The sequence below is a fragment of the Chaetura pelagica genome, unplaced genomic scaffold (assembly GCF_000747805.2).
Source record: "Chaetura pelagica isolate M959 unplaced genomic scaffold, ChaPel_1.0 scaffold364, whole genome shotgun sequence".
Taxonomy (NCBI): Eukaryota; Metazoa; Chordata; class Aves; order Apodiformes; family Apodidae; genus Chaetura; species Chaetura pelagica.
This window is the reverse complement of record NW_009953089.1, coordinates 1,694,338-1,717,264: the sequence shown is the minus strand read 5'-3', so window position 1 is coordinate 1,717,264 and position 22,927 is coordinate 1,694,338. Positions and strand designations below refer to the sequence as shown.

At 40.4% G+C, this 22,927-nt stretch overlaps 1 protein-coding gene across 1 annotated transcript in view; it reads right to left on the bottom strand.

Annotated features, from left to right (window-relative positions):
- Positions 1–22,927, bottom strand: part of PTPRG (protein tyrosine phosphatase, receptor type, G) — a gene marked incomplete at its 5' end in the record, with an annotated part of 313,696 nt that overhangs the window by 113,274 nt on the left and 177,495 nt on the right. Inside the window, 1 exon segment of the mRNA XM_009997037.1 lies at positions 315–381. Coding sequence (XP_009995339.1) covers positions 315–381 — 67 coding nt within the window.

Sequence of the window (22,927 nt, the reverse complement as noted above, 5' to 3'; positions counted from 1 at the left end):
AGGAATGAAGAACCAACGCTGCCTTCGAAGTGCTAATATGAATGATACATTGTAGTAGGTTTTGATTGATAACTTACACATTCTAGAGCACTGACTGAAAAGAAACAAATTGTTTACTGTTAACCCCAAACCATTTTCAAGTAACAAATTACTCCGATCTTTACCAATCAAATAATGGCTGTGATGCCCTTAAACATCAGTGCATGAATAATGTGCAGGCACCGTGTCCCTTCAGGGGTGACCTGATCCCTAAAGGACAATATTCCTGCCCTTCTGCCCTTTCCAGCAAGGAAAAAGTTTAAGCAGCAACTTACCATGATGTACGACACCCTTCAACCCATGGATAATGGGATCCAGTGCTGGATTGTCCCTCTGACTGACCTACATGCAAAGGATACAGGATTAGTTACATCTATTCTGGCATCAGGCAGAACAGTTTCACTTCAATCTTTGAAAGAGATAAAAAAAAAAAAAAAGATGTTATCTAACAAGTTGCTTAGTTGTCCCATTTACAATGACTCTCCACCAAATGCCAAAGACATAAGATGTAATAAAATAAAGGTTAAATCAAAAGAAAGCATCCTCTGAATTTATTAAAACATTAGCCATATTATCACCCCAGCAAAGCCTAAAAGCAGAGACCTGATTTTTTTCTCCATGCAATTCTGCTTTCATTGGAGAAGTCCACTGTGATAAACAGAAGTTATCTCAGACCAGTCCATCCCTTACTGATATGGGAAATAAATCTGGTGCTGCCTCTTAGATCAGTGAAGCTGGACCCCTTTCAGCTGTAACGGAGCTGGGCCTTGGCATCTCCTTGCTATTCATATTTTTACATTTATTTAATTTAGCATCACATGGGGAGAAAGGAAAAGAGCTTTGTGAGAGGATCTAGAAGAAATCACTGATTTCTGACAACACTTGTACTGCCAGACCAAAACCTGGTGTCCTGCAGTATTTCTTCTATCACACAGTAATCACCCGTGTCCTCCACAACAGTGAGCCCCAGTGCCAGAGAGAGGAGGGGAAGACAGCAGGAAGGATTATCCCAGTTGAGCTCCACAACTTCCAAATTAAACCCATCACTTCAGTCACTTACTTGTTACACAGCCAAGGAATTTACAACCAATAATGCAATTTTTTTTTTTTAACCTTTTGCCTCTTCAGAGGTATTGAAGGAATAATTCACTATTTTTGTGAAATATTCCATTATTCAAGATACTTGCCAATTTACTTTTGGGAAATAAATACTGGCAGGTACTTCACCCACAGGGTATATTAGTCTTTTTTTTTTTTTTGGCCACGAGTCATTATCAAAAGCCTGAGCAGTGTTGATCATTTTTGGATGGACTGCTCCCCATAGGCAAACACGCTGAATGCCAAAGAGCTCCTCTGGACTTTGCTGCTTGACCGTGATTTCAATGTCATGAGGAAAAACAGAATTAATCACTTTATGGCCGTGTATGAACATATGGGAAAGGAGTGGAGACAAAAGAAGAAATCCCTGAGAGAGGACCTTGTGGCCAGCAGGGACACACTGCAGCATGAAGTGCGGAGCCAGCTAGGAGGGTACTCTTAAGAGGACATCACTGTCTGTAGCACTTCCAAAAAAATGGTATTTTGAATGGCCTGAAGAGAAACCTGGAATCCACTGCTCAAATTTCACAAGTGCTTCTCATCCTCCCTCCCCATGACTAATAAGGAATCTTAGAAACCTCATTATCTTCTTAGCCAACTCCAGTGAAAAAAAACCACAACAAACTACCTTTCTTTTTTCTGCTTATTTGGCCTTTGAGCTACTCTGATGTGTTCAGGACACATTTTTATTCTCCTGTCTAGAGACAAAGTGGTTTGTTTTGGTTTGGTATTTTTAAAAGGAAACTGAAGATCCTTTTCTCATCACAGAACTCCAGAAGTTGCAACGATCAGGTAGGGCAAGATATGCAATAAAGTTATGAAAGTGGCAACAGCAGCTTTGAAACACATACAGCTTAGATGTTACTGGCAATAATAATATTAGCCTTGAAGGCTGTAAAGTCTTTGAAGCGTGAACTTTTATATGCCCAAAGGGGTGCTCTGTACACTTTGGATTCTGTATAAATAATAATCACAGTACACTGAACCCAGTGACCCACTTTGTAGGTTCTGTCTGGCTTCTGGCAAATCAACAGTAAACACTAAAAACACAGAATTTTTGCAAGACATGTTCCTGCATCTCTTCCATTTATTGAGGTTTCTCTAAGCCATGGCTACCACTAAAAAAAATAATAATTAAAAGTACCAACAATTTAGTACAAGACTGTAAGAAAAACTTGCAGTGGACTTGAACGATGTTTTATTTATTGCTGCCTAAGCAGAAGTTGGAAAGAGTTTTATTTGTTTCCTTTTATATTTTATTTTTCATTTCTGGTGACAGCTGGAATCAGTTTGAAGAAGGTAAAGAATCCTAAGGGTTCAAACTCTTCTTGTTGGGATTTTCTATCAAGGTAGATAAATTCTTAACCTCAGCCTTGGCAGCACCCTAATCTGCTGAGATGGGATGCCTATATAGATCCAGGTACACAATGTTTTTGAAAGCATCTTCTGCAAATGGGTTGTGCTCTTCAATAGTTTGAAATTAACAGCCACATTATTTCTTTAGTGGCTGGAGAACAAATGCTCCGTGTATTTGTCATCATGTCTTCTGCAAGGGTACAAGGACTGGGATCTCATGTTCCTTAAAAATCACATGCAAACACTTGCGGAGATGTCAGTTCAGACCTGTATGGGATAGAGTTATTTTCCTTCCAGATGCTTCTCCTCTTTTTTCCTTATACTCACACAATGTTCTCCCATACCTCACTACGACTATTTCAGAATCTTGGCAAGACCAGTAGAAAAGGGCCCCAAAGTTTTCTCATTTTGTGGAACAGTTCAAGCTTGAGAGTAAAACTTTTCTTACATTTTTTTTTGAATTCTTAAAAAAACACACCAACAAAACCCCCTTGACTTTCCTCTTTTTTTTTTTTTGTTTTTTTTTTTTTTATTCTCTGTATCCTTTTTCTGCCTGTGTTCATAGAGAAAAGGAGGTTTCTGAAGTCCAAAATGTCAAGTTCTATCCCCATTGCTGTACATCTCTGGTTTAACTGGCCTAGAGCTACCATGCTGGTTGAGATCAGAGATTCACTCATACAAGAATTCTGTCTCTGACAACAGCTGATACTTAAAAGAAAGGGAGAAAAAAAGACAAAAATCTCTAGCATAAGAAGTGTCCTTCTGACCTGCTTTATGATTCTATGCCACAAAGCTTGAGCTTACCTCCTTCTACAAACTGTTTTTATCTTTCTGTTATATAACCTGTATTACAGCAGAGTATTTTTATTATCTTATGAATATATCCTGAAGGAAAGCAGCAATGAATTCTTCAGACTGACTTTACATGCCACATGTCTCATGTTGCCTCGGCTGCAGAGTCAGAAAAAGACCATACATCTGTAACTGGGTCTCAGCACTTTGGCTTCACCCAACACACACCTGCCAAAGCTGAGCACAGCTTTTCTTTTCAGTGGGAGAAGAGCAACAAGTTTCCCCCTCCTCCTTCTAACACAGGAGAAACATCACAAATTAAAATTTCTCAGGGACAGGAATTTCATGCACCCACACAAAGCTGCCATGCTGCTGGTCATGAGAGCTCTGCACTGCAAGTATTAATGGGACAGATGGAAAACCATCCTGAAATTGCCCTAAAATACCCACAGTACCACTACTACAAATGGTGTTTCCTGAATGAGATGCTTTTGTTCGACTAACACTCTATAGGTCTGCAGTAAACAGGATAAATAATGCTTGTGTGCATCATTTATAATTGAAAAATGCCTGTAATCCTCTTCAGGAGAAATAAATAGGTAACTATCATGCTAAGCACAAGGGAAAAATAAACACAGAGATATCATTAAGCAGTTTCCTGTGCTAACAGAGCTCTCACCATAGGGTAAATATGGGATGAGCATGACATGAAGAAGCAAAATCTCTTTGTTTATCATACCCTTTGAGTGACTTTGATACGTGGTGCACATGCCATTCCGAGTGGAATGAATGGTCTGATATTAATGTAATGAATAAAACAAGCATTTGCAATGTAGGAAGAGGGAATGCACAAGTGACCCCATTTGGCAGTCACAAAACAGGGATGTTCTTCAAGTGAATTCCTGGTGGAAATCATTACCCTAGACAGGTGGCACTTACTTACAGCTCCTGCATCTAATGCGGGGACTGAGAAATGATTCATTCCTCAGTGAACAACAAGGCTGATCAGTCATGAACTCTATTGACAACAGCGTTAACACCTTTCAGCAGCACAACCTGCTGTCTCCTTGCTTGAAAGGGCTGCTCCTACGGCCTTATCCTCCAAGTCAGCAGGGCAGGAGGCAGGCCAGGGAGCTAAGCACCTTCTCAGGATAACGTTATTAATACTCCAAAGAGGAAAGTTCCACCAAAGGAACAGAGCAGATGTGACGAGAGGATCGACCCACCACAGCCAGGCTGATGACACCAGTATGGGCATTGAGGTACAGCATGTAAAAATAGCCTTTACTGGGCAAGGTAATACTCTACAGAAAGCCCCTGTGTTACAGCAGTACTAAGCTCAGCACGTCCTAGTGAGTTAAAAAAACCCAACCAGTTCTCACTCTCTACCATTCATTGTACATTAAGTAGGCAAAGATCTCTGTTCACCTGATTATTTTACAGGAAAAATCCAGAACTTCCTGATGTCTCTGATTTGACAAAAATCAGCAGAGTTCTAAAGCATTAAAAATGATACCACATGCTATATTTTAAACCATGTGCTGAAGTAATCTAGGTAAAGCACAACCTGTTTTTCTGCTGGGGAAAGAAAAAAAAAAAAAGGCTTAGGCAAAAATTTTGAGCTTCCAATGACTTTTTTAGGAAAAATAACAAAACCAGAAAAATAGGGGAAGCCCCAAATAAACATTGAGGCAGTTAGAAAGGCCACACAGCAATACCAGATGTTACCTCTGAGATTCCTGCCCAAAGGACCAGATTCCCCCCTTTTCCCATTGCTCTGGGCAGGTTCTCCAAAAGCCAGGTTATCCTCCCACCAGCCACCAAGGGACGGCTGGGGAAAGTACCACAAAGCTTCCTAATGATGCCTGGCACCAGTCACCTTGTGAGAAGTAGATGAATATTAATAGCTTGAGCAGCTCAGGAGTAAGGAATACACTTCCCTTTTAAATACACATTCAAATAGACCTATTGTATTGAAGAAAAGGATGTAGGCAAAAAAAAGAACAGCAGAAAACCCACCTATTTGGAGTGATACAAATTACAATTTCTCTTTCATTTCTACCTTAAAAAAAAATAAAATCTGGCATTTAGACTTATTAAACTGTCATAAATTTGCAGTGACTGCTTTCAAGCTCATTAAATGGGCTCACAGGCAGCATTGCAAAGCATCTCCAAAGGAAGGAAAAAGCCACAGTTGGCTGTATTGAAAGGTGAAATGACATGCATTTTGTGCAAGTCAGAGGAAAATGAATGGCAACAATTTTGTGATACAGTACCTGAGCCTTTCCCCTCCGAATAGTGATATAATTTACTTTTCTCTCCCACTGCAACATTTGGCCCTTGACTTGGAAACTAAATCTTCCATCTATCAAGCCCTACCCATCTGCTAAGTAAAATGGCCAAGACAATCTGCATGCCTTGAATTCCAGATAGGGCAGCTGCTCCCAGAGCGCCGTGGCATTAACATCCAGAGCACCAGCCTCTTGTGCTGCAAAGGATGGTGTCTGCCAAGGATGAATGACTACATACTTAACCGTGGCAGCTGAAGCCAGTGACAATGGCTGACACAGAGAGATGCCAATGTGTCAAATTCTACTTTCAATTACAACAGTGAAAGTCAGGGGTAATATTCCCCCAGCCACATGCCTGCAGCTCCCATTCAGCCTGCAGTTAAGATCTACGGCTCACCAGCCAGATACTCAAGTCTCCAAACACTCTGTGCAAACAACTAAAAAGAAAAAGAAAATGACTATAAATTAACTCGGTTGCAAAGATTAAATTGTCCTGTAGGGTTTCAGGACAAGCAACATGCTTAAAAAATGTATTCTCTTATCAGCTCTGTCATGCTGGACAGATGCCAGTCTCTATGGGAAAGGACCTGATTTTCACTGTTTTAGAACAGAAATTAGAAAAATCCCATTAATGAAAACATGTTGCCATACAAAATGTATTTTAACATCACAGCAACAGCATTTCAAAGAACCCAAGATAACCACAGTCAAAAGAAGCATATTATTCTCAGCAAAGGGAAAGTACTTGTCATATTGCTTGTGAAACTCTTCAAATTCTTGTCTTTGGGGCCAAACTATTGTACATCCAGCTTGCAGCTTGGGTAGGTCTACTCCTAACCTGCTGGACGAAGATGCTTTAATCCAGCATCTGTCAGAAGCCCTGAGAAAGGATACACATCCTGGCTTTGTGCTATGCACCCTTTTGCTGTGCACAGAGTCTATTGTCCCATCTCTCTCTTCGCTCCCTTTTGAAGTCCACATTGTAAAATCTGCTTGTGGATAAGTATCTCATTTCTTAAACACTTCTGAATAAAAGGAAGTGAAGGACTTCAGCCAGATCTAGGATGTAAATGAATAGATATGAAAAGTTTACATGTGCTTTCCTTTGAAATACAGTAGGAAATATTTATTTGGACCTTTTCAGGAGAACTGATGGGTGAGAAGGGATATTGGTCGACACTGCAGCACACTGAGCTATCTGTGAAGGTAAGAAAATGCCTACAGAGCTGCCAGCATATAAGCTAGATTTGGTGCTATAAGTTTTTCACCTTCACAAGCACTAAATGATCCAAGAATGATATATTCCTGCTCCTCCACAGATGATATTTTCTTCCATCTCCCCCATATATGCTATAATTGCACATCTCCCTTACGAGTAGGTGCAAAAGGACAAATCTGGCCAGGAGCCTGCAGCCTGACAGGGGTGGGCTGGGAGACAGAAAGCATTTGCCGTGTAATGAATGGACTGCACCAAGCAAGTATCCCAAAGAATAAATTTGCAACAGAAAACAAGAAACGGAAGCAGCCCCCTTAATACTTCCAGTTGCTGCTCATGTGTAAAATGAGAGAAAATAACGGGTACCCAGGCAAGATGTGACACTGCACCTTGTGCTAGTACACGCACTATTTCACACAGATATTGCCATGACCTTTTGATTTTTTAAAAATGTGCATTAGAGCTGAGCTCGTCTTTGCCTACGGCAACTGGTTTCAGGTTCAGTGATTTGAAGGCAAATTCTGTTGAGTCAAATCTGGGTTTTGGCCTTCAGGTGTTAATAATCCTGCTAAGAATGAAAATACACTGAGGTATACAGAGGTATATAAGCTGGTGGAGGGAATGGTCCTAGATGTCTTGTTCACCATATTGTTTGAAAAGAGGAGGAAAAAAAGTTAATGAGTCTTCCAATTATTATTTTAAATAAAGTAATGGGTGTGCTTGATCCTTCTAGCTAATTCCACTTTGAATAATACATCATTGTGACTGAAAGCTTGCTAGTGATGTATTAACTTCATATTTCATCACAGCTTTGGAGGGTATCTGCAGTGAGATAGTAACTAGCAGTGCTACAAGAGGAAGCTGTACTTTTTTTCTTTTTCTATTTTTTTAAGTCCAAAGTGGTTTTAAAAGCTATTTAACTGACTTTGGGGTCAGATGTTCTGGCTGCCCCTCATCTTTAGTTGAGTGAAATGCAGCTGCTTGCAACCACAGCTCCTCTCAGCCTTAGCTCTCCTTTTTCACTCTGGACTGGCTGCCTCTGGACTCGAGTTAGTTACAGGCACCCTGGGACAAACTAGGTTATAGATCAGCAACTCCTGCTTTTATTATGTCCGCTACAGATGCTTGAAAATACAAGAAGTACAAATAGCCAATCATAAACCAAAATTTGGCTGAAATACCAGTGACCCCCAGGGCAAAGGGGCAGTGCAGGCTACCCCAGAACATGCAACAGAATTTGCACCAGCATGTTGCAAGGCACGGAACTCAAAGGTAGAGTTAAGTACTGTTTAATAACTCAGCTCAGTATGTTGTGCACACTGTGTCAGTGGACAGGAGCATTGATTGGGTTTTGTACACATGTTGGCAGCTGAGTGATCCGCTCACCAGGCTGAGGAGGACTCTGCTGCCTCCTCCCCACCCCACAGCATTACCTCCATTCACTATCACATGATTTACAACCACCAGGATGGTAAGAAACAGCCAACAATGTATTTTTCCTTTCTTTTTGTAAGCCACTCATTTGTCCAAACTCTGACTCACTCCATTGATAAGGTAGGCATTAATTTCCCCCAAGTATTCTTGCACTCTGAAAGCACGATGCAGCTAATTTACTGCAAGTGAATAGCACATTCAATTAACAAATTATTGAAAGATCTTAATAAGCATATATCTGAGGAAAACCAAAAGCTATCTGCAGCCCAAAAGCACAATCTGATTAGTAGCAATAAAATATCTCAGATACAAAGCTCTGTAAAGGACAAAATGTAATTGCAACGCAGAGGAGAGACAGCTTCAGTGGCAGATTCTCAAAGCTGGGAAAGCTTGATTGATAGACTGTACCATCTGCAGCTGAGCAAAAAAAAAAAAAAAGCTAGAGTATCTGCAAGTTTATTTAAAGCAATTTTGGTGCACTGAGCCTACTAGTTCTCCTTTGAGAAAATAATATGATTTCCACATAGAGCATGTAGTCTACTTATTTAAGCAGCAGTGTGCAAGATCTCTCAATCCTACCAGTAGTTCAGCTGGAAAAATGACACACCAGGGGGTAACATTTTATCAGGATGGAGGCTATTTTATAAAAACTGCCATCAGTTATAAACTGTTCTCACCATCTAAGCTTAAAAAAAAAAAAAAAAGAGGAGTTGGGTGTCTTTTAGAGTTTCCACAATCTGCCCAACATACAGGAATGTTTAGAAAAAAATAATCATTTTGACCTAAGTAGGGAGAAAAATAAAATGAAATGAAAAAAATACAATGAGCACTACAGCCAGATCATCCCACAGCACCCACCCTTTGATATACAGCTTCACACATTTCGAGAGGCTAAACTCCAAACTGTGAAACCAAGACTGGAAGTTTGCTTCCATTTTCTTCTGCTTCCGGCTTGAATTTGGTGCAAACGTGTGCAACTGAGAAAAAGAAATAAAATCTACAGCTTTAAAAAATTTCATTTTAAAAATAAACCAATGTGATTTGGTGGCTAAACAAGAAAATAAATTTTGCTGGGCAAAATGCTAAGGGTGGAAGGGAACAGCTCAGATGGGTATCTGGAACCACAGCTCTTTGCAGGGGTTTGTAATTTAATTGTTCCAGCTAAGCTTGCCTAGGATGCAGCTGAGATTTCCAGCCAACACAAAGGATTTTGGTGACAGAGGTCACAACAAGCACCCCTCTAAAATGAAGAAAAGAAGTAATCTTAGCTTTCCAGCATCTTTCATTCATTCTACATGAAAAGTCTTCTTTTTTTTTCCTCTCCTGGAATTGCCCTGGCTCACTTCCCCACAACAACAGCGGCTCCTTCCAGCCCACCAGTACGAGATGACTCAAACCAACATCTGTGAGTCACAAACACAAAGGATGCAGAAATGTCAATTAAGTTACACAGCCACTTCCCCAATGACAACCACACCTCAGTTCACAATTAAATTAGAAATCCAGTGGGAAAAAAAATTGCTGTACAGAAGAATTTCTATCTCCTGCTCAGAGACAAAAAACTCCAATGCAGTTTACTTATCATTCCTTTAACCTCATTTTTAAGGAGACTGGTTTGCTATAGCAAATTCCCTATGTCTTACTTAGCAGTCACGGGCTAGAAGGGCTCTCAAGCTTCTGGGCATCTTTGCAATACAAGAACCCAAGGTCAGACCAGTGGTGTTAATTAACAGCTTTCCATTACAAGAGGACAAGCAAGTCTGTCAACTATGATAAATTTTTGTATTGTAAATATCTTTCAAGCAAGTTCTTCCATATTTATCTTTTGTAAATTCTCAGTGTCATTTCAGTTTTTGCAGATGTGTGCAGCTTTGCAAAATGCCATGAACTTGCACAGTTCAGTGCTCATGGTACCCAAGGCAGAAAGCACCAGCTAATCCTCTGAGTTTCCTCACTTCTGCCTCCGCTCTCATTTCTGAGCTGCCTCCCTCCTCCACCGCCCACCTGCCGCATCCTCCTCACTCTCTCTTCCCACCCAGTGAGCTGTTTCCATCTCCTCCAACGCTACAGCATCCTCTGTTCCCAAACCATTCCATGTACCCCCTTCAGCACCCTTGCACTGATCTGACACCTCCTCCTCTCATCCCCCTGCCTCCTTCACCATCAAGGTAGTCCCTGTGCCCTTCCACACCCACCCAGATGTCCTTCATGGAGACAGGGAAAAGAAGTAGCTTCAGCTACTGAGGGTGGTGACAAGGCTTATCCAGGGGAAACTTGGATGCCAGCAAAAAAGGTGCAGTGCCCAGCTGCAGGACTGCCAAGGACTTCATAGCTAGTGGCCACGGAGTGAAGGTGCACCAAGAGCCAGGTCCTTGAGCTGGGGGGAGTACCAGCAGAGCTTGGAGAAGCAGGTGAGATGAGGCAGTCCTCATCACAATCTCTTTCAAGCCACTGAATCAAGATTGGCAGGATGTGGCCTGCAATAATCTTCTCAGATGCTTCTAAGCCACTCAAATTCCTGCCGCTACAAAAGCACAGCTAAACCCAGTCATTTCACCTGGTGTAACACTACACACAACAGTGAGGATCATATGTCAAGTTGTTTATTTTTCACTTGGTTAGAACGACCCAACAACTTGCTAAGTTCCTTGCAAAAACATTTCAACAAGTCTCATGGCTTTGTTCAGAGGATCTGGGGAAATTATTGTGCTGAAAAAAAACCCTACTTAGAACACAAGGGCATTAAAAGCCTGGGAAACATTCAGTAGTGGCAGCAGTTTCTTCCTCTTGAAATACAAAAACTAACATGACATGTATGCTTGTTTCAAGATGTTCTACATTTCAGCAGTGGAAAGTGAATGCTATTCAATCACTGCGAGTAGGTGCTAGTCTGAAAGCCACAGAACTCCCCAGGATGCTCTAGCCTTCATGTCTCCACTCCAAGGGGCTTCTTACAGCTTTCCGGTGCTCCCGTGGAGTGTGACCAACTACAGAGGGGGCTTTCAAGCCCACCCCCTACACAGGATGTAACTTCAAAATTAACAGAATCTTAACATCTCAGGAAAGGTGGAAGAGAAAATAAAACACCACTGAATATGATTTAAAACTAAACTTAAAACACGGTTAGAACAAAAGGTTCTCTTTGAACAAGTTTAGTCTGACCCAGAGCACTGAAGATGCTTCATGGCATGTGGGCGCACACAGGAATGCTCTCAGGAAGAGTCCTGTATCTCCCCTCCGCTCACACACACTCTGAATCCACTTGCCAGAGAAGTTCTTTAATCATTTGAGGTGTTTACTTCCTTCTTTTTTACTTCTTTTCACAGCACAGCACTTTAACTCTTGGGTGTCCACAGATCACATATGCTGGTTATGATCCTATCACCAACACCGAGGTCAGGCAGCTGGATCACCCAGGCTCTTGGCACATGTTTTGCCGTGACCCCAGTTTTGGTACCCACCTCTAGAAAAGCTTCTTATCTCTCTTCTCAAAACCTGGCAGGCTGCATGGTCCTTTGATGGCGCCACCCTCACATGACCACCTGTGACTAACTTCACAACCTTTGTTAGCCTTTCTCCTGCCAAAAGCTTGAGCAGGCTTGGAGCAAGCTAAAATAGCCACTGAGGATGATCCTCAGAGGGCTGCTGCAGAGGAACACATTCACTGCCAGGTTGCACAGGCAATTGTCCCCAAAATGTTTGAGACCCAACACAGTTTTAATTCCAGCCCAGCTGCTCCTTGCACATGAGGAGCACTGCACTGACAGCTGCTGTGAGGATGGGAAGGTTTTCAGAGCTAACAGCAGCAAGCATCAATGTTTGAAAGCTTGATGCTGCAGCATCCTGTGCTCCCTGCAGACTGGTCCATCACCCCAGCACACTGGTAGGACACACCTGCACCTGCAGCTCTGTCTCCACTCATTTAAGGGGCGCATCAAACATTTTCATATATAGTGTGATAAGGAAGCCATAAAAAAATCTTCTATGTTTAGAAGTAAGACATTAGTTTTATGTCCCAGATGCAATGCAGGCAGTAATGAAGGAAGAAAGAGGGCATTTCTGAAAAGGCAGGCATAGGCTGGGCACTTAGGGCATAAATGCAGCATTAAAAAAAATTGCTTCTGACACAAGAACAGCTGACAGAGATAATCTCTGTAGCTCAGCATGAATTTATACAGCCTTTCAGCAACTCTATTAGACAGGTGTGGCAGCAGCCAGCTGTGCTGCACGCACAGACCAAGTTTCTCCAAAGCCCAAGTGCCCATATGGCCCTGCAGCACACCAAGGTGGTGCCACCTGCCCAGATATCACTCCCCTCTCCCACCACCATCTGTCCACAGAGAGGTCTTGGTATCGACCTGAAGGGTAGTGCAGAGCAGGTCTAGATAACAAGGCAAGTTTAGACTCAAAAACGATGGATGTTTCCACCCACAACACAGGTTATCACCAAACAGCTCTCGATCTAGACAGGTTTAAAAGCCAGCTCTACTTCTGCCTTTTAATTCTCTGCCCAAGTCATGAGATGAGACAAGCCTAGCCATAAGGTGGGGTGGGCTGTGAAGTATTAGAGAAGGTAAGCTTATTAGCTGAAATATCATAAATCTCTATAGATATCTGGAATAGCAGAAGGCAAGAGTTTGCTTAGCCATATCACTGGTAATGAGTTGGCAAGCAGAGAGCATTCCAAAACATTAACCTCAAGTTTAATTTGACTGGTATGCACTTTGGGAAAGTACTTAATAAGGCTGGTTCACCCAAGATGGGGAACTATCTGTCTGCTCTTGTCTTTCACAAAGTGCAGCAGAATATAAATTCCTGTGGTTTTAGTAGTTTAGAATACAAAATGAAGAAGAAGAGAAAAAAGATCTTTGAAAAGTGATTGATGTCGTCTAATCATGTTTCACACAAGAGCATTTCAAATTATGTTAGATATTTTTATAGGATCTAGATATGATAAAGAAGGTTTGCCAGGTGGCAAGGTAGGCAGGGGGGAGGAAGGAGTAAGAAATAACTTTATGTTGACTGCTTTTAATACACAAGCATGTGCATAATGCCACACAACCACAGATAGAGTACACAAAAAATTGACTAGCATAGCTGTTGGGGTTATGGAGCTTTGCTTTATAATCAACACTTACTCATATAGCTGTTTTTTAAATATTGATCTGGTAACATGATCTTCAGGGAAAAGAAATATTGAAAAGTCTGATTTAATTCAATCATTCTGATTTCTGCATAACCTGATCCTATTTCTTCAAAAACCCAGAAAGCAGTAACCAAAGTGAAGCTTACAGATCAGCTAATACATGTACAGCCTTAAAATAACATGAGACACACTATAAATTACATTGAGATCCAGAGTTAATCTGTTTTAGCAATATTCTTGCAGCAAGTAAAGATGAATTTTATGCTGAAAAAAATCCGTTTTACCAGGAACAAGACTGAGCTTTCTAATAACCAAGCTATTTTGTGATGTGGTACATCATTTTACTTTCTTCATAAGGAACAGTTTGCCAAATCTCCAGTTAGGCTGCATGTGACACAGTCCACATGCTGCAAAACCAACACCTCCTTTCAGAAAGTCTCTTCACTCATGACTACACCACAATGCATTTTTGATGAGCAGAAATAGTATGGTTACAAACAGTACTTGAATACTTTTCTCATGGTATCAGGCAGGTAGCTTTTCTTAGGCTTCTCTTTGCTCCCAGAGCTGTGAAACTGTTGCAAACACCGTAAGCTCACAGGAAAAAACCTGCTCAACTTTGCAAGCCTCTGAAAATTCACGGTTCAGAGGTGCTATGAACAGATTGAAGCAATCTTTATTTAACACATATTTCAATTTTCGGCACAGAATAAGATACTGATTGTCATTCTTGACTCTAACCTATCTCCAGGAGAGCTAAATGTGCAATAAGGCACATCCCAGCTTCTTTGCTGGTTTTGCTCAGGGAACTGTGGTGCAAGCACACCTGAACTTAAAACAAAGGGGTCTTTAATATTATTCAAACTGGGACTGTTTAGATAATTTCAGACCCACCACATCAGCTGGGTTAGTGTGCTTTCCTGTGAATCTCAGTTGTAGAAGATACGTCTGAAAGCTACCAAAATTATACTGCAAAAAGGGTTCCAGGTTCACACCCTCATCTCCACCCTATGAACTCAAGGATTTCTGGTTTAGATTCATGAGAGGTAAAACCTCAGATACAAGGATTGCTCTGGGCAATCCGCCATCTCGGCTGCAGAATGATTTTGGGGGTGATATGCCATCAGCATTATCTGTTAAATCCATCAGCCACACATACAAATGTCTACCTCTGTACAAAGACAGAAAGAAAGGGAGCAGACTAGACTCTGATTTACTTTCATTGCCTTTCTTTGACCCTTGGAAAGAAAATCACTGGCTCAGAAACCCCTCAATAATCATCTCTCTCGCCAATTTTCCTGCAGCACAGAAACTACTGATGACAAAACCCAGCAACAACGTGACCCTCCAGCAGGAACCTGGAACACTGGATCTACAGCAATCGGAGGGATATTTTCCTGCATGCTCACTCTGCATCACGTGTAATGTACAGGAATTATACAGGAAACCACACGTATAATTGATAACAACCAGGGTGGTGCTCACATGGACACACCAGCATGACAACAAGCTATGCTGACCCTGAAAAGGGTGAGCAGCACTCCCTGCTCCTCTTCCCTTCCTTGCACACTTCCATGCTTCCACAGCACATACAATCTGGGAAAAACATACTGACATTTCAGCTGGGCCTGTTCTGTGACTCAGCTAAGGATGGACAGGGTGGGCAGTGCAGATGAAGGCAAAATTAGGATGACCACATAACCACCTCACTGATTGTACAAAAATGGCATGTTCCATTTATTTGTACAATACAAGCCCTAAGTGATTTTTACATCTCACAGCAACCTATTAACTGAAAGAGACTTTGTGAATGGAGTATCTGGGTAAACACTTCAAATAAATACATAAATTATGCATAGCCAGTATACTTTTTCTACCTTAGGGATCAAGCTGAAATGAGACTAAAGAATTATGTTTTATTTGTATTAAAAATATATTAGCTGCTGTCCAAGAAGGTTTTCTAGAACACTTGGTATGCCACCCAGGAAATTCTGTCTTAAGCTTGCATTGTTTATTATTGCCAATACTAGGAGAAACTTAGTACTGTTATATCTGAGAACTACTGTAATGATTCTTCAGGCAGAACAGTTTAAATTTAGTAAGAATAACTTTCTCATCTGAGCCAGACCTAAAGCCAAAGAAATCCCTGATTTTACTCATCTATTTTATATATTCAGACTTTACTACCAATCTCTCTTTTACGGTACAAACTGAAACGAGGTAATAATTAATGAATCAATTCTGTGCTCACCTACACTTAAACTGTGCCACAACAATAACTGGTAACCAGAGACAGATGAAGACTACAGTTTCATGGAAGATACCAAGGGCAACAAGTGTAATTTTTCTAAGGGCTGCACAAATCCTGCTCAACATCCTGCAGAGCTGGGCAACACGTGGATTGGAGAGCTAGATTTTCCTGATTGAAATATTACATTTCTCCACCTACATCCCATTAATGTAAAACACATGTCATATACATGATTAGTACTCTGAGAGATACAATGGGGTATAAGTAATGGAATGCTACAGAAAATGTTTTTTGCAGAAAAAGAAATTGAATTAAATTTAAAGAAGAAGCAGACAACAGGCAGAAATAAATAAATAATCAATAATCAATAATAATAATAAAAAAGAATAAAATCTTCCTGGAAACCCAGCTGGATGTTTAACAACATCTGTATGTAGGAACAATTAGAGCAAAGCTGTCTGAAGGCTTAGATAGCAAAAAATAGATGGTTTATTTCTAGCTCCTCTCTTTCTCTGCTTTTTTCTGAAACAAAAAAAGTCAAGTCAAAATGCACCACGTTTGGAACATGTAAGGGGATGGAGTAATTGTTGCTGTCATGGGGGGAGAAAAGGTACTTGCAGCAAAGAAAACAAACCACCTCCAATGGCTTCTCAGTGCTTGAAGACACAGAGACACTGTGCAAGGGGCTGTTGTCCCTCCCTTAAGGAAGGCAACAGGTGAGTGACAGGAGACTGTGTGAAGACTGGGGGTCCCTCCCCTTTGGACCAGTTCACATGGCATTCAGCTCCCAGTCTGCTTTGTGATGTTTGAGAAAGTGATAAATCAATGCATCAACAAAGCACATCAGAGTAAAATGCAAAAAGCTTTACTGTAGTTAGAGAACTTATTTGTTTCTTAGTCTAATGGTTATAATCAGCAGACTTCCTGAGTATCAATCTTCCTGAGCCACAGAGGGGGTGAGATTATAGTCTGACAACTGTAATTTTTACATATTAGACATCTAAGTGTCATTTTCAGGAATCTGGTAATGAAAATTCCACAAGATATTTTTCTATCGATTTTACAGCATGGCCACAATAGTGATTATTTATTGTTTTAAGACAGGTTATTTTTAAATCACAGAGAAGCAAATTACTGTTTATGATGCTGACATTAGACTCTATAAATATTCCTAAACTGACTCCTCTTTTGAACATCGAGGGTGAGAGGAAGGAAAGGGAGGCAAAACAATACACAAATGCATGTTGATCAAGTACTTAAGGCAAGTTATTAAAAAAAAAATACTAGAATATAAGAGGACAATTATGAGAATTAAGGTTAGCAAATCGGTATGTAATTTAAGGAAGCAAATTAATAATGGCATCCCACTTGGGATTAATCGTGATACATTAATCAATTTAGAAGCATTGGGAAAGCAAAAAGCTGCAAGTCAAAAACATTTATGATGCTGTAAAACTGAAAGACAGTGATCCTGACATTCAGATGAACATTAAACTAGAAGAGCAGAGAGATCTATTCCCTATGCAGTGCACACAACCAGCTCTCATTAATGGTTACTGTAGATAGCTCAAGATATTGAGAAGAAAACCCATAAAATATACAGAGTATTTTTCAAATTTGTAGTGTTGCACAACATTGGAGTTTAAGTCCCCTTAACAGCAAGAAAGTTTACAGATCCTTCCTAGCATAAATAACTGTGACGTTTCCATTAACTAAAAAGGAGCAACGGGCTGTGATTTATCACAAAAAGGAAAAGTCACTCAAGAAACCATCACCATTGTTCATCACCTTCTTTGCTACTGCATCCAAACCAGAGCATCTAGCACACAATTTTGGAGTTACCATCTCAGACTTTGCAGTTAAGAAAGCCTTTACAGTGTATGTGGGAGGAAAAAAATAAAATAAAACCTACTTTTTACCGTCAATTAGAGAACTTTCAGACACTTTGGAAGTTGCATTTCTCTAGATACCGGAGACTAAAACCAAAAGAAAAGGCAAACACTCTGCATTCTGGTATTCTGCTCTGCACTGTAAAAGACCCACATGTCACTGCTTTCCATACAGCCCTTTAAAACCCAACCTATTTTAATTGAAAGTATCGCATTTTGGAGGTCATCTGACACAAAATCTGGCTTCCTGCTCTTCTGCTGTATTGGACAATACCATGAACGAGTTCACAGAGCTGAGGAGAAGAAGAGAAAGGAAGATGATTGCTTGAGCACTGAAGAAGATAAGTGCACATAAGGTAGATTATCTTCCTACACTGCACAGTCAGCCTGTGGATAGAAAAGTTTCAACACAGCAGGTTGCAGCCATCATGATCTAGAGACTGCAAATGCCTCTTGGCAGAACACAGGCAAGCAGAAGCAGAACGATGTGTTTGCTTCCAAGAACGATCTGTTTCAGCTGCCCTGTCAGTCTGTCTGCCTCCACATCCAGCCCCTCTTTCACCCCCACATTTGTACCTCCTTCCTCCCAGCTTGCTTGCTCAGGATGTTCAGGCTGCTGTGTGACCACTGCTGCTCTTACCAGTCCTAGATTTAGCCCCGTGGGCTCCTTCTCATGGATAAGCCACAACAAATGTACAGCTGTGTGAATGAGAGAGCCTGAACCCAGGGTACCCTGCAAGTCCAGAGAAACCCTGCTCATGTTTGTATGGGATTTGAAGTGAGGGATTGCCAGGAGCCCAGGCTCAGTGACCCCAGCAGCAAAGGTGTGGATCAGCGCTGTCACTACTGGACAGAAGATCTGGAGTACTGAAGATTATCTGGTAAAAAAAACTGGTGAAAGGGCCAGTTTTTCTTCAGTGCAGTTCAGCTCTCTGACAAAGCTCTCATTTCTTGAGCCCAGCACTGTGTGAGTGACAAATACCACTGGGCTCACAGCCTGCACCCAGTCCTGGCTCCTTGTGCTCCCCAAAGTGCTTTTGCTCAGTGAAGCCCCAGGGCTCACCCCAGCAGCCTGCTGCTTCCTTGCCTGTTTCTCTGCCCAGCTTCAAGCAAAGATCTGCAAGGAAGGGATGCTGCTCTGTCCATCTCACAAAAACATCTTGCTCCACAGCTAAAAACTCCTTGAAGCTTCACTATCAAAGTCAAGGCTTAATCAGGAATTGTTTGCATTGTACTCTTGAGAGTCAGCCTAACTATTTATGCACTAAAGCAAAGGATCAAGAACCTTATTACAAAAAAGTTTTGCTTTTTAAAAAATAATTTATGCTGTAAACAACAATTTTACTATTAAACAACATCTGAAACATGATATACTGGGACAAAGGTATGGATCAGAATAAATTTAAAGCCTCATTTTTAAGCACTTGACACTCATAATCACCAAAATTGAAACTTTACATACATAATTTCTTTTTCTTACTCAGAGCTATTCCCCATCTGTTCTCTTCTTTCTTTCTTCCTTTACATAAAATATTCAAAAATATTCATATTTCCCAAAGAAACTTTAAGCAGAAGTTGAAATAAAAATCTGAATGTTTGCCTTAGTTTTGTTTTTTGTTGTTGTTTTCTTTAACAGAAAAATAGAACCTATATTTATTTAGAAACAGACATTTTTCATGAATTTTTGTCTTGTACCCAAACCCAACATCCAGTCAAAAGGGTTTCAGTCTAAAATTTTTTATCAGCAATAATTATTATTGTTAGGCACCCAAACCTGCATGTTTTGGCTAGGAACCACTTTTGGAGGATGTTCAGTGCCATTCACATATTGAACTCAATCCAAATCTAACAGACTTTAAGAAGCTCTCTTAATTTTATATTCAAAATCTCCATGAGTCAAAAATCACTTTTGTATTTTGATAATTTGATCACCATTTATTTACTGGAAAATCAGGAGAACCCTCTTCTGCTCCAGAGATGCTTCATATTACTATACATCATTGCATGTATTGTACAAGTTGTTTCACAAAAAAAATTAAAATGTACTGCCTGTGCTGTTTGACCATTCCTACCTACCCTGATTTCCTTGGCCTTCATGGGTCAGAGTAGCTACTTTGTATCTATTATCCTTCAACTATTAAAGGCCCCTAGTAATGATTTCATTAGTAACAGCTAATAGTTCAAATAGCTGCAACAATCAAAAAAATGCTAGGAAACTGGACTTCAGTGAGGAACAACACATTTAGAATGGTTTTGCTTGCCTTCTATTACATGAAGGGTTACTAGTACATAGGCATAGACATTGACAAATATACAACTTCCAAAGGCATTAAATAAGTAGCTTTAGCCTGCAAACATTTTTGTTTTATGAAGATAATTAAAAAATACCTGTTCTAATTACTAAATATTACTACTAACCAATACTAATAGTTTTATTACTCATAAGCTACTATTAATAAAACACCATGGGTTCTAATGTAACCATTAAAAGAATTACTACTGTAATTTAATTTTAAGGTCTTTACATGTATCTGAAGTCTATTAAAATAAATGAAAAGCCTCGCCACGACTCTCAGTGATGCCCTGCATGTTAATGATGTTACATCTTATTTGAACTACTGCAAATCACCTTTAAGATATTGCCTAAACACTGAAGCACTGATTATGCTTCATTCTAGGTGGATACAATGTTTGAGGAAAAGTGCACACCTTCCCTCTCCATTCTCATTGCAAAATCAAGCTAGTTGTGCTCAGACTGTCAAACAGCATTACAACAAGGGAGAGCTGGAATTAGGGGCTTGCCAGCAATCAAGGCAGGGAACCTGGTCTCCTACTAGATATAGTTCTCTCAATAGCTCCTGTATTTAAAGCAAATATTCACCAAATTTATTTGGCTATGAGGTAAAACACATGAAAGAATTAATGAAAGGGAAGAAGTGGAGGGGGGAGGTTTCTAGGGGAGTTAAAAACGAAATCCTGCTATTTGAGAATTCTACATTAAGGAAATATATTCGTGCCAAATATTCAGTGACTTTGACAGTGTTCCACTGAATCATTCTGTCTAGCTCATTTAGGCCTCTCTGAAAAGTAAGCTATTGATTGCCTTCATGAAGCACACCAAGAATTGCTACCAAAAAAATCTCACAAAAAGAAAGGCCACAATTACTATTTCTTTTACTGAAAGAAAATCTCTACATATATGAGCTAACAGCAAATATGAAGACATTTACACACAAATAATACACACACAGCTAACAGTTAAAAGTGCTGCCCAGTATTCAACAACTGTAAAAAATACTAGTATTGAAAGAGAGGATTAAGGACGGCATCCCCATTCCCATTTCTTTTCCCCCTCTATTCTGCCCTGGTGAGGTCATATCTGGAGTATTGTGTCCAGTTCTGGGCCCCTCAGTTTGTGGACTGCTTGAAAGAGTCCAGCACAGAGCCACAAAGAAGATGAAGGGAGTGGAACATCTCCCTGCTGAGGAAAGGCTGAGGGAGCTGGGTCTCTTGAGCCTGGAGGAGACTGAGGGGTGATCTCATCAATGTTTACAAATACATTAAGGGCAAGTGTCTGGACGATGGAGCCAGCCTTTTTACAGTGATGTCCAGTGATAGGACAAGGGGCAATGGGTGCCAACTAGAGCATAGAAGGTTCCACATAAACATCAGAGAAAACTTCTTTCCTGTGAGAATGACAGGCTGCCCAGAGAGGCTGTGGGGTCTCCTTCTCTGGAGACATTCCAACCCCCCTGGACACGTTCCTGTGTGATGTGCTCTGGGTGACCCTGCTCTGGCAGGGGGGTTGGACTGGGGGATCTTTCAAGGTCCCTTCCAACCCCTAAGATTCTGTGATCCCAGGAAAAGACCTTTAAAACCTTTGATCTTCATCTTAGGTACTTTTCAAAATACTGTTAGTTGCACATTTGCTGCCAAGTACCTAATTACCTTTAAAAATCTAGCCCTGCACTGATAAAGCTCTTGAATGATCGAAGTATCAACATCACTCATCATTATGAAGATAATGTTAATGCTGAAAGCATTGCTAAAAGTTATTTTAAAATTCATTTTTACTTTAACTTCTTTAGAGATGATTTGTTTCACTACCTGAGACACAGTAACTAATCACTGATGATTTTCTTTGCAAATAATAAAATAGATTTATATGCCCTCCCTGTAGGAACCAGAATTCCATCACCTCCTCCTGAATTTCTGAGCTATCGAATATTTGATGAGTGCTTAGGGAATCAGTATTGTGTCTTTTCACAGCAGTAATCAAGGAATGAAGTATTCTCTGCTGTAATGAATCTACTGCAGGCCCAAAAGCTGAATATTTCAAATGCAAAAGCAGTGTTTGTTTTGAACACATTTAAGTTTGGCTTTAATAAAGCAAGTAGTGAAGTGTGCAATAAATTATATTGCTAGATGGTTAAAACAGATCCATGAAGTATGTCTGAATGCCTTTAATCCAAGTAACTACTCATTTTAAATGTGACTTGTAAATGTGTATTACATATGTGTGTGTGTATATATATATTTATATATAAAAATGGATGACTCAGGAACCAGTGAGAGATCTGGGCCTTCCCCTCCCCCCATGGTTCATTTCAAATCTGGTGCAACCTGACAATTAACTGAGGCCTGGAGCCAGAATGTCATTAAGCCCAAGTTGAACCTTATGTGGGCTGAAATGAAGCACGTGCAGCAACCATTCAAGTTAGGAACATTTAAATCGAGATTGACAGACCAAGGGGATACTGCTGGTGGGAGGTAATGGATATGTGATGTTAAACATCTTCCAGTAGCACTAGTTTCACTTTGTAACCCCAATACTGACAGGAATGGTCATGTTGTTTTCTCCTGAAAAACTTGTCAGGAGCCAAAGAGAAATCACTGGCATTAACTCATTTGTCTCTAGAAGATTTGGATTTTTGCTAAAAGTGAGTTCCATGTAACAATAAAAAAACAAGAGCTTTTTGACTCACGTTGCTACTTATTACTCGTCCTCCCATCTTCTTGAAATATACTGTGTTTTTTTTCCACAGACATTCCCACTTTAAGAAAAAAAACATTTTTCCCACTGATTCCCCCATCCTCAGTGAAGCATAAGTATGGGTTTTAATAACCTATAATAATGGGTTATACCTGACACCATCAGACTGGAGTTCCCTTCTCCCATTTTCAGCTTGTTCCACAGCTTTTAAAAGAAATTAAACTAAAGAGGTTCCTAAGTCACTTTGCTCCTCTCTTACACTCACCATCAGTGAGGATGAGGGAGGATCCTAAAGGAAACATTACACCATGGTGCAAAGGTTTTATTTATTTATTGTTTGGTTCTGGCACAGTGAGGCACCTCATTCTGCCCCAAATAAAGAGCTACAGAACAACAGTCTGCAGGAATTTTCAGCAGCATTA